Source organism: Penaeus japonicus, unplaced genomic scaffold (genome assembly GCF_977035675.1).
Source record: "Penaeus japonicus unplaced genomic scaffold, GWHDUDI00000001_assembly GWHDUDI00000006, whole genome shotgun sequence".
In the NCBI taxonomy this organism is placed as follows: domain Eukaryota; kingdom Metazoa; phylum Arthropoda; class Malacostraca; order Decapoda; family Penaeidae; genus Penaeus; species Penaeus japonicus.
The window spans coordinates 27,905,309-27,919,949 of NW_028234408.1; the positions used below are offsets into that span (position 1 = coordinate 27,905,309).

Genomic DNA, 14,641 nt, shown 5'->3' on the forward strand with positions numbered 1-14,641 from the left:
CAGATATGGCCTTATATATATAAATACATAAATATATATACAAACAAATATATACATACATATATAAAGATATAAATATATATATATAATAAATAAAAATATAACAAAATATATATAATATAGAATATTATATATAAATGTAAATATAAATATATAAGTAAATATAAAATATAATTTAAATATAAAACTAAATATAAATAAATATAAATGTAAATAAACATCTTAAATAATTTATATAATAATTATATATATATATATATAAATTATAATATATAATTTATAATTATATAAATAATATATATATAATTATATAAATATATAATATCTAAATATATATAAATTTATATATAATATATAATTTAAATATATAAATAAATATATAATATAAATATATATATAATTTATATAAATATCTATATATATATATAATATAAATAATATAAATAATATATATATATATGATTTAATATTTAAATAATTTATATAAATATTTATATAAATAAATAAATATATATATATATGTATAAATATATATAAATATATAAAAAAAATTTATATATAATATATATAAATATATATATCTATATAAATATAAATATATATAAATAAATATATATGTATAAATATCCGAGATAATGTTATATATAAATATATAAATAAATGTAAAAATAATATATATATACATATAATATATATATATACATTATTTTATAAATATATATATGTTATATATTATGTATATATATAAAATATATATAGATATATATATAATATATAAATATATATATATGTATATATATAAAGATAAATATATAAATAATATATAATATATATATATATAAATGCTAATGAAATAATATATGTAAAAAATATATATGTATATATAAACATATATATATATATAATATAATATATACATATAATATATATAAATAATACATATATAAATAATAATTATATAGATATATATATTATCTATATATATAAATATATATATATTATATATATATATAAAAATAAAAAATAAATATACATACATACATAAATATATATATAAATATAAATATAATATATAAATATATATATAATTTTATAAGTGATATATAAATATATATACAAACAAAACTAAACATACATATATATAAAAAAAAAATATTATACGATATAAAGAAAATTATATATATATAAGTAAATATATATATATATGTAAAAATTTATATATATATATATAAAATAAAATTCTATATAAAAATATAAATTATATATATAAAATATAATATAAATATATATAATTATCATATATATATATATACATATATATAATATATATATATATATATATATACAATAAATATATATAAATACCTATAATTATATATATATATTTATATATATATAAATATAATTATATATATATTAATTAATAACGATATATATTTATAAATATATATAAAATTTATATATATATATATATATATATATATATATAAATATATATCATATAAAATATGATAGAATTATATAAATCTATATATATATATCTGTATAAAAATATAAAATACATAAACAAATATATATAAATACATATATATATACATATATATATCATACATAATATATATATATAAAATATAAAATATAAGATATATATATAATACATATATGTATATCATATAATATGTATATATATATAAATAAATGTATATATATATACAATATATATAAATAATATACATATATATATATATTATATATATGTATAAATATACATATTACATATATATAATATTAATAATATTATATATATATATATATAATATAAATAAAAATATATAATATATATGTGTTTTCAGCCATTATGGATGGATATCAAGACATACATGCATTTTTGGCCTGATGGCAGGCATCATAATACATGACATTGGAGGATTTTGGATCAGTGTGTTTCTTTATTGTACTATGAGTAATGAGTGAGTGATGATGACAATTGCAATCATAATTACTATGATTAATGTAATATTAAGCAATTTGGTTTGTGCCCCTGTGACAGTAGGAATACCTTGTATTGTGACACTCACATTAACCCACTCACGACGGGGGCATTCCAGCCTTGCATGTCACAATGCCGGGGCTTTCGAACGCTTAGGCCTAACTCAATTAAATGACTGGCACCATATGGTGCCACCCGGCAACCGGGCCCTTGAATGAGCGGTACTGTAGTGTACCACTCGTCCAGAGAGGGTTAATAAACACAGTTCTCCTTTCCTCTTCCCTACTTCATGTTATCTTCATTATGGATGGTTCTATTTTTTGTATTTGTCTATGGCAGTATATGAATAAGAAAAAAATGAAGTTGCTTTTTGTCCTCCCATAAAACTGCAATACTTTTATCACACTGAGCATAAAGGAAATAATGTGCTGATATGGACCCTATACTATAATTTTAGTTAACTGCAGCATTGATAGACCCTGTCACATGACACATTTAAGTCTCTCAATACAATAAAACACAAAAATGACTAGTTTTATAATGAGTGACTGAAAGAGAGTGGGAAAAGTCAAGGTATGTTGCGTGAAGCTGCCTCGTTATGAAATAAAACCCATCCTGGAGCCTGGGCAAGCAAATCTATTACCAACTGCAATAGGTTAACACAAACACCGGGCATATTATATCATGTCAGTGGTCCTGGTAACCATGATGGGTTACAGGGGTCAGCTTACTGGGTAAGAGAAGTAAACAGACCTGTCACTAGTGAGTAAAGATACTTAACACACTGCGAACGGGTGTCATGACATACATGACGTAGGAGCTTTGGCCTGACGACGGGCGTCATGATGTACATGACGTATATGACGTTCGGGGATTTTGGATCACTGTGCTATTTTATTTTGCTATGAAAAAGGAATGAGTGATGATGGCTACTGTAGTCATAATTACTATAATTAACCGAAAGTATCCGAGCTTAGCATTAACGTCCAACACCTAGTGGCACCACTTTTTATTTTCCATAGCACCAACAGGAGAGATAAGCCATGAAAGCAACCATCCATGGTCTCTATCTGTGCACCATCTTTAAATCCAATGCAAACACCAAGTTTATGACCTCTTGCTCACAAGTACTGCCAAAGAAGGATGTGCAGGCAGAACCGTTAATAGGAAGTGACTCAATCCAACCCAGTTTCTAAATGTGCTCCTGTGCCAATATGGATGCCTTTCACTGTGGCACATCGCAGTCACAAGCACATGTTTCATTCCCTCGTACCCTACCTCTTCTTGATAGCTTCTTGAAGGATGGTTATATGTTTTTCGTATTCATTGACATGACAGCACCAAAAAATACAAAAAATAAAGTTGCCTTTTGTCCTCCCAAAAAACTGCCAAACTTCAATCACACTGAGAAAAAATAAAATAATTACCAATAAAGGATAAAATACTACAATTTTAGTCTACTGCAGCACTGATAGAGCCTGTCATATGGCACATATAAGTCTCTAAACTCAATAAAACACACAAAAAAATAAAACACAAAAACCGCTCTAGTTTTACAATGAACGACTGAAAAAGAGTGGGAAGATTCAAATTATATTGCTCCAAGCAGTCTCTCTTTAAAATAAAACCTATCCTGGAGGCTGGGAAAACAAATTTATCCCCATCTACAATGGGTTAACATACAATATACTATAAGTAGGCAAAATTTTCAGTGCAGGGGCCACAAAAAAAAAAAAAAAATCAATTTCATAAGGCCACATAATATATTAACATTTTAGGACATTGAAATGATTTCAATGAAAGGTAATAAAATAATTGGCAGGATAACAAAGTCAACAGATAAGCCCTTTTCTGATAAAGTGTTAATGTTCGCAATGTTTGGTAACTTTCTCTTTCGAATTTAATAACATTTGCCGGGCCACATGAATTCCTTTGGCCTGTAGGCCATAGTTTGCCCATATCTGTAGTCAATTCTTAAATTCTTCATCTAACATAATTCAAGTAAATGTTTTTGGTTGTCTACATTAAACTAATTGTATTTTCCTTTTCTTACAAAAGACAAATAAAATAACAATTAGTAATATTTTAGTAATTTTGTAATACTTTGGTGAATCCTTCAGGTCTAAAAAACAAAAAAAACAAAAATAGGAAAACATACGAATATGACAGAGGTCTTTTCGCTATATTGATTCTTATAGACATACTACACAAGAGATACAGAGTAGGCCATGCAAGTATTACAGTCGTCAAGACACAACAACCGTGGATAGTCTGTGGCTCCCCAGCACATTATGCATATTTAGATGATTGCTGCTTCTAATATCTTCCTTTATTGTGGGAACAATGCCTGTTTGATAATGGAAGCTTGGGATTACTTGGGGAAATGTCCGTCAGTGTCCACGTCTTGTCTTACCTACATATACCTTGTCACACCGGCTAAGAGGTCTACAGTGGTCTGACCTCTTTTTCCCTGACGATGTCACCAATCTCTTTTACAGATGTGGTGGGGATTTTCATAGTGAGTCTCACCAGGGCCTCCAGGGGTTTTAAGTCATTTCTGAATGTGGAAGTATTATTCTCTGGAGGCTGCCTTCAGGTTGTCTTTTCTCAGTCTGTTCATTATCTTCTCTGACTTGGAGGTCCATCCTCATACAAAAGCAAGGACGTCATCCTCACAGCACAGCAACACCAAATTTTTACCCGCAACATGGTGGTAATGGTTGACCTTGAAGGCCTCCTTGACAAGCTGGGCTGAAGAAATGGCGAACCATCACAAGTCCTGAATTTCCTCGTATTCGTTACCATGGAGCTCAAATATACCCAACTCCACACAGCTGGAGCAGCAATACAGCAAAAAAGCTTTGGGCATATTTGTATGCCTTCCCATTTTGTATTTTTCCTTCATTTTGTGAACAACTCATTCAGCATGAATCCTTTACATAAATCTTTCTTATGCAAATACTGTCAAACAAAAGAATCTTCTTTCACATAAAAAAATGGAACAAAATAAAAAAATGGACATTAAAATTAATTTTATTTATAAAGAATGAGGTATGGTAATTGAGTGTCATTATTTGTGTACATTCATTCTTACATAAAATCCAGATCAAACAATGTCTGCAATAGTCCTTACCATCGTTTAATAGTTATGAAAACTTATAATAAATTACATTATCAAAACTTTTCTACAAAGGAACACAATGATAGTATCTGTATCAGCTTTTAAAATAGTACAATAGTACAATTTTACCTTCTCATTGAAGTTAAAGATTATGCATTTATATACAGTCTTCATACATTACCCTAAAATAAATAGGTATACATAGTACAAAGTCAGTTATTAGTTTGCTATTTTTTCATTTATATATAGATATTTCTTTTTTCTAAAAAAAAAAGAATACAGTAAACTATAAAAATATGTTTACCACAACCTTACAATAATTCTGGATTTGTATGAGCATCTTATTTTCATGGGCCCATAATCAGTGCTGACACTGCAAATATCAAGAAGGTAATCCCACCAATGATTGTAACTGAAAAAAAGAAAACAATGGTTACAAAAATATATATCAATATAGTCAGTCCACCTCCACAGAAAATGAGGTATATTGAAAACCCAAAACTAAATTAAATAAATACATATATACTAACAGAAAGGAAGGAGGAGAGGGAGAGAATGAGGAAGGGAGTGTGATGGATATGTGGCACAAGAGCTAAGGTGGTGTTAGGAGCCAAAGGTATGTTAGGAATGTGACAAAAAGAAACAGATGAGTACCAGGGATTTGACATGTGACCCAAAGCAAAAGAAATTCATATAAAAATATATCAATATCTATAAATATATAAAAGCAATAAAATAAATGTATACCTTTATACATAAGATATAAATATCTCATTCATTATCTAAAAAAACATTCGATGATATGTGGATTATTTCATGCAAATACTAGAATCTTTAACCCATTGCAGACAGGTGTCATGACATACACAATAGCTCTGTTTAGGCCCAAAAGACAAGCATCATTACGAACATGACACAACATCAGAAACTACTGACTTTTGAAGTGCACTCGCAATCATGAAGTATTTTTACAAATTTACCAAGTCAGATTCAACCCTATCTTTTTCATGGATTTAAGGGAAAATGTTCGTTGGGCATGTCTGCACTGCCAGGAGCACATATAAGACATTTTAAGACATTTTCCCTATCCTTCTCATTTCTAACCATTGTCCACTGCATCAGAGATAGCCCATCCTGACGACCAGTTAGCTCACTCCCCCCCCCCATCAGCAATGGGTTAATCTGACTTTTATAGAACTGAAATATAAATTCATACAAACTTGAAAAGCATTCTTACCTGTTCTCACAGATATTCTTGTAGCAATGATACGTCCACCTATGACAGCAAGTCCTGTGCACAAGAAGTGGCCGAGCAACCCACCAACAATAACACCATAAACATCCTAAGCAGAGACATAAAATATAAAACTATAAGTACAGATATTATAACAACATACAAAGATATATATAGATATGAGGGATTGTGTGAATATATGTTGGTAGAGGAAGGAGTTAGGCGAGGAGTGGATATAAATGTGTGTCTAGAGGTGTGTTGGGATTGAGTTATATGATAGTGAGATATTTTTTGTGTGTGAGTTATTGTGAGTCAGGATAATTTTGGAGAGAGAAATAGATGAGATAGCTTAGATGTTCATGTAATTGTGTTGATATTATAGGATTCATTAAATGATAGTTAGATATAGATATAGTGATAGAGAGTGTGTGATATTTATAGTTAGTTATAGAATGATAGGATAGGGAGGTAGTGGAAGAAAGGCTTATTGTTGAGTATGATGACATAATGAAATGTGTGTGAGTTTGAGTGTGAGTAGTGAGTGATTCGTTTGTGGTGTGTGTGTGTGTGTGTGAGTTTGTGTGTGTGTGTGTTTGTCCGTTGTGTGTGGGAGTAGTGTGTGTGTGTGTGGGTGTGTGTGTTTGTCTGTGTTGTGTCTGTGAGTTTGTGCAGTGTTAGGTTTTGGTGTAATAGTGTTTGTGTTAATGTTTTTAGTTGAGAATGGTGGGGGTGTGTATGAGTGTATGTGTGTGTGGGTGTGTATGAAGTGGGTGTGTTTTTTAGAGGTAGTTTTAGAGAGTTCAGAGAGAGAGTCATTGAGTGTTGTTTGATGAGTTTGTATGTATTGTTAGGTGGGAGATTGTATTGGTGCACCTGAGTGTGAGGGATTGTTTGAGAGGGTGAGTATGTGTGTGGGTTAGTATGTGTGTGTGTGTGGGTGTGTGTGTGTGTGTGTGTGTGTTTGAGTGGTGTGTGAGAGAGTGTTGAGAGGTGTGTGTGTGTGTGGGTGGTATGGGTGTTAGTGAGGGATGTAGTTGGGAGTGATTGTGTGAGGGGTGGAGACTATAGAGATTTGTGAGTGAGAGTTATAGATACTATAAGTGGAAGAGAGTGAGACGAGACGCTGTTTGTTTGATTCAGTGAGGTTTGGAGTGTAGTGTGGTGTGAGTGTATGTGCCGTTTTATTTTGTAAGATAGAGGTTTGTTTGTGTTTTGCTGAGGACAGAGTGTTGAACGACTATGGCTTGTGTTTAGTGTGTAGTGAGTTGTGTGAGAGTTTAAAGTGAGGTCGAAGTTGAGTTAGTTGTGTTAGGCGACAATTGTGAGAGTGGCAGGGTGTTAGTTTGTGAGAAGGGTGTGAGTGCCAGTAGTGAGTGTGTGTGAGTGGGTGTGTGGTTGATAGTGAGTTGTGGTGGGGGTTATTGTGTTTGTGATGTGTTTGAGAGTGATAGAGAGGTATAGAGTGTCAGTGTGTGTGAGGGTCTGGGTAGAGAGCACTATGAGGATGCATAAAGTGATTGTGAGTGTGTGGTGTGGTTGTGAGTGTGTGTGTGAGTGAGTGGTGGGAGTTGTGTTGGTGTGGGGGGGGGTGGTGGGTGTGGGTGTGTTAGGGATTGATTTGTTTGGTAGTGAGAGTAGTGTGTTATTGTGGGTATTGAGTGAGTAGAATGAGATGCGAGTGTTATTGTGGGTGTGGGTGAGATTGTGATTGAAGTCAGCGAGTGTGGTGTGTGAGTTTGTGTGTGAGGGTGTGTGTTGATAGATTGTTTAGTGTGGGTACGTGTGTGATATAAAGAGTGAGAGGAGTGTGTGTCGTGATTGTGAGTCTGCTTGAGAGTGAGATATAGTGATTTTTAGTGTTAGAGAGATTGAGAAGGTAGTTAGTGTGTTGGTTTGTGAGTGCAGTCGTGAGAGTGTAGAGTGAGTGTTTGTTAGTGTGAGTGAGTGATTGAGAGTATGTGAGATGTGAGTATAGGAGAGATTTTGTGGTTTTGTAGATTGAGTGATACGTAAAAGTGTGTGTGATGTGTGTGAGAGTGTGAGAGAGTATATTGTGGTGTTGGTTGGATGTGGTTTGGTGTTTGAGTTAGGGTGGGCTAGAGATAGATTTGTGTGAGTGTTTTATTTTGTGGGTTGGAGAGAGTGGAAGAGGTGAGTGTGAGTTGTGGGGTTAGTTTTTTAGAAGTTAGATAGTATTGAGATGGTGTGAGGGTTAGTAGAGTGATTGTGTGTGAGCAGTGTGAGTGAGAGATGGAGAGTGAGTGTGAGATAGGTTATAGTGTTTGTGTGTGTGGGTGAGTGTGAGTGTCGAGTTATGATTTTTATTGAGATAAACACTTCACACAATGAGTGATTAAGTGAGTGTAGATTGTGATGTGAGAGAGAGAGAGAGTGATTTAGTTAGATAATATATATAGTGACTGACAGAGGCTTAAAGGGAGATTTCGTGTGTCTGGGGATTATTTTTTACACAGCGTTCTAACATGACTGACGTCTTACTGTGTTTGTAAGATATTTGGTGTGAGTGTAGTACACAGTAGTGTTAGTCTAAGTATCGACTGGAGAGTATTACTTAGTTGAGAGATTGATTGTGTCTCATATTGAGATAACTGATATTTTGGAGTTTTTATAGTGATAGGTAAATAGATAACTTTAGAGTCAGAGATAGAGACTTAGAGAGTCTGTGTTGAGTCTGATAGTGCATATATTATGGAAATAATTATATACAGAGAGTTGATGATTCATATTATGATTGATATATAGGACTATATTGATTCAGAAGTTAGAGACACAGTTATATAATATATAGTTTTCAGTCATATTCTTCCTATGAGTTATCTTATACAGATAGTTACAGTGAATTTTAAGTTTCAGTGTGAGAAATTGAGAAACACACTCACTCTCACTCACTTTATTTGATAGATATTTATATGTATGAGTTAGTGATAGATAGAGAGTGGATAGATTAGTATATTAGATATAGATATTTTGTGATAGTGCAGTCAGTAGGATATAAATCGTGGAGTTCTTATATACATGGGTAGTATAGAGGTCTCAGTGACAGACATACCATACAGAAACATAATTCATTTAAGATGTTGTTTAGTGTAAGTATTTCTAGTTTTATATGATTATTTTACTGTTATGTAAACTGATATATGATGAGTGATGTATATAGATTGAGATAGAGATTCCAGTGATATATACATAGAGAGTGCTGGTGAGAGATATTGATGTACATTTTATACATAGATATAGATGTCTTATTGTGAGACAGTGAGTTGTACATATTCCATTCATATATATCCATATATAATATATATATATATATATATAATATTAATATATATATAATATATTATATATACATATATATATACATATACATATATATATACACATATATATACTATTTAATACACATATAATATAATTATATCTACATACATTTATATATACAAATATATATATATATATATATACAATAGATATATATAACATATCCTATACATACATATATATATACTATTTATATATATGTATCTGTATATATACACACACACATATAAATATATATGATATATTATAATATATATATAAATATATATAATATATATATATATATATAGATATAAATATGTATATACATATATATTTTTTTATACAAAAATATATATATTTCCTGTTTTAGTTTATCTATATAAACATTTTATATATATATATATATATATATAAATATATATATATAATATATAAGATAGTTAGAGTTTTATATATAAAATTCATATATAATTTATATATAATAATCTTATTCATAATAATTTTATATAAATATAAATATTCATATATATTTTATATATATATATTATATATATATATACATATATAAAAATATCAATATATAAAAATATATATATATAAAGTTATATTATTTATATATATGTATATATATTATTATATGTATATCTATGTATATATATGTAGATACTATATATACAATATATACATACATATGTATATACATATATACATACATATGTAAAATAGACATTATATATATAACATATATAAGTTATATATACATTATATATATATACATATATATGTATATAACATTATATAATAATATATATATATACATAAATATATAATATATATATATATACATATATATGTATATATACATTATATATATATACATATATATGTATATAACATTATAAAAATATATTATATATATTATATATATATATATATATAAACATATATAATTAGTCTTGGTATTTATATATATATATATATATTTATATATATAATAAATATATATATAGATATATATATAGATATATAGATATATATAGAATAATATATATATATATTAATATATACTTATATTTATATACAGATAAATAAATATATAAACACACACACACACATATATAAAGATATATAATATATATATATATATATATATAATATATATATATATATATAATAGATATATATATAATACATATGCAAAAATTTTATATATCTATATAATCATGTAATATATATTACACAGTTACATACATACATACATATTTATAATGTATATAAATATATACACATTTATATATACATAATACATACATATATATAAACATATATGTAATATTACATATATCTATACATTTATATATCTGTGTATATATAGATAATATATATAGATATTTATTATATTATTAATATATATAATAGATACAGATATAAATACAAATATACTTATATATATATTCATATCTATTTTACATATTTATAGATATATATATATATATATTATATATTTATATATATATATTTACATATTTATACATATATATTCTTATTATTATTTACTATTATAAATCATATATAAACATAAGATTTATTTAAATATTATAATCATAAATATTCATAGATATTTTTTTATTTTAGAGACAATATAAACATACATATATATAATCATATATAATATATATATAGACATATTTATACTTACATAATATATACAAATAAATATATATAATATTATATATATATATAATTAAATATATAAATAAATATATATACATATATATACCATACATATATATAAACATAGCATACATACATATATCTATATTATTTATTTATAGGTATATGTATTTATTCAATATATATAATATATATATATATAATATATATATATAGATATATATTAATATATGTAATACAGATAATATTTTTTTTATAAAAATCATATATTTCTGTTTTAGTTATATATATAAACAGTTTTATAGATATATAATTTATATATATAATATATATATATATATTTAATTTATATATAGATAATATATATATTTATATACATATATATATAATTTATAAATATTTAAATATAATAATATATATATATATATATATATATATAATATATATATATATATATATATAAATATATATATTAAATATATACGATATATATATATAATATATATATAATATATATTATAATATTATAAATATATATAATATATATATAAAATGTATATATATAGTTATTATATGTATATCTATGTATAATAATGTAATAGACATAATATATACATATATACTTACAATAAGATAAATATATACATTATCATACATAGTATATATATACATATATATATATACATATATATATTAATATACATATACCATATATATAATTATATATATATATCCATTTACCATATACATATGCATATAAATAAATTATATATATTTTATTATATATATATATATATATATATATATATATATATATATATATATATATATATATATGTATGTATACATATGTATATATATATAGATATATATAGATATATATAGATATATTTAGATATAAATATATATATAGATATAATAAAGATGTAGATATACATATATAGATATACATATATGTATATATATATACAGATATATATAGACATACATATATATACATAGATATATAGCTATATCTATAGATAGATATTTATATATATATAGAGAGAGAGATATGATCTAAATAGATCAAATCCTCACACTAAATAAACAAAAATGCTAACCTCTCGCGCTGCCATGACAACTGTTGCAATTTGAGAACGATCACCCCATTCTGCTAGGAAAGTAAGTGTGAAAGCTTGCAAGAATATACGTGAAACCACTCCCAGGATTCCTGCACGCCGTCCTCCTCGTCCTCGAACACCTGCTCCTCCTTCTTCAAGTGGCTCCTTTTGAAACTGAAAGCAAATATTATTTGTAAGCCATTTCCACAAACATTAATCCAAGTAACAAATGTAATACCCTTGAATTAATTCTTAGTAATACCTGAAATTTTGACTTAAATTAACATATAATGTAATTGATTCCATTAGAATTCTTAGCTGAAATATAGAATTAATATAATTAAATAATGTTAAAATGATTCATAGTCATATCTGAAATTTGGCAAAAAAAGAAAACATATTCAATAATAGTACCTTGATATCAACTCACCTTATTCTCACAATCTTCCACGCTATCCTGTTTGTACTGAGAATAAATGTTAACACACAGCAAGTTAAGACATGAAGAACAAATCTCAAGATGGCAATAGCAAATCATGACTATATATATGCTATATTCCCTGATAGAGTCTAACCAGAGGGGAGGGGAGGGAAGGTACTAATTTCATTAGGCCCCAACAGTCAAAGTTATACTATAACAAAAATTCATAAAGAATTTTTAAAGAAATTACTACAAAATTCATAGTTTTTCCTTTATCTAAAACAAATATCTATCATATAGAAATAAAACATCTAAAAAAATTACACATGCTATCAAATTGATAGTTTTTCCTATCTAAACGAAAATAAAACTTACTATTAAAATTTTAATTTTTCCAAAAATATGTATCATACAGAAATTAAATACCTATGTTCTTAATTGTTAGTCCTTAGGTATAATTACACATATAAAAGGACTTAAATGAACCAATCTATCTCAGTAAATCCAATATTTCTTGATATCCTTGAAATATATACATATATATATATATTATATAATATAATATATTATATATAATATATATGTATACATTTGTGTATATATATATTTATATATATATATATATATGAATATAATATATATATAAATATGTTTATATATATTTATGTATTAGATAATATATATATATTATATATATATATTTGTTTTATAGATATAGATATATATATTATTAATATATAGTATATATATATATAGATATATTTGTAGAATATATATTTTTGTATATATATAATATATATTATATAGATAATAGATAATATAAGATTATTTATATTGTATATTTATATTATATAGTATTATAGATATATGTATATTATATAATATATATATATATTATATTTAAGATTATATATATTTTTATATGTGATAGATAAATATTTATATAATATATTTAGATATATATAGATAAAATTTATATTATTATGTTTGTATATATATATAAATATATATTTATAATATATATATTATATATAGCATAATCGTAATATATATTGAATTATTTTTATATTTTTATTTTTATATATTTTGGATAATATTTTAAGGCCATATTATATTAATTATATATATATATATATATATATATATACTATATATAGTATATATAGTGGATTATATATTATATGCAATATATTTAAATATATGTATATATATAACATGTAAGATAGAAATATATAGTAATATATATATATATATTAATATATATAGATATATATATAATAAATATTATATTTGAGTACATGATAATAAATATAGAGTATATATATATAAATATATATATATTGTATCTACTATATATATATATTACATATATATAAACTTTAGTATATCACTAGTAATATAGTACAATATAAATATATATATATATATTATAAAACTTATATGCAATATAATATATAAATTATAAATATATACAAATATATATATTTATAATATTTTATACATATTTTTCTATATATATAGACTACATATTTATATATATATATAGTTTACTATAAACATATATTTATACAATATTCATTATATATATACATAACAATTATACTATAGATAGACATATACTTATCCAGATATATACATAGTATAGTCTATATAAGTCAACATAACTCATGACATATATAAAACATAGTTAACATATACCACACATATAAATACATATATACTTCATATACATACAATATAACTGATATACAAAATAATATATAATATAATATATGAA

General features: G+C 25.2%; 1 protein-coding gene across 16 annotated transcripts in view; it reads right to left on the reverse strand.

Moving 5' to 3' along the window:
- Nucleotides 1-5,011: 5,011 nt before the first annotated feature.
- Nucleotides 5,012-14,641, reverse strand: part of LOC122253160 (putative divalent cation/proton antiporter TMEM165) — a 54,397-nt gene continuing 44,767 nt past the window's right edge. For 10 of the 16 annotated variants that reach the window (XM_086537864.1, XM_086537862.1, XM_086537859.1 and 7 more), the window contains 4 exons: nt 12,874-12,909; nt 12,444-12,617; nt 6,349-6,454; nt 5,012-5,523 (listed from right to left, as the gene is read on the reverse strand). In XM_086537864.1, the coding sequence (XP_086393990.1) occupies nt 5,459-5,523; nt 6,349-6,454; nt 12,444-12,617; nt 12,874-12,909 (381 nt within the window). In that variant the 3' untranslated portion in view covers nt 5,012-5,458. The remainder of the gene's footprint in view (nt 5,524-6,348; nt 6,455-12,443; nt 12,618-12,873; nt 12,910-14,641) is intronic. The other 6 variants (XM_086537867.1, XM_086537872.1, XM_086537869.1 and 3 more) reach the window with 1 other exon arrangement.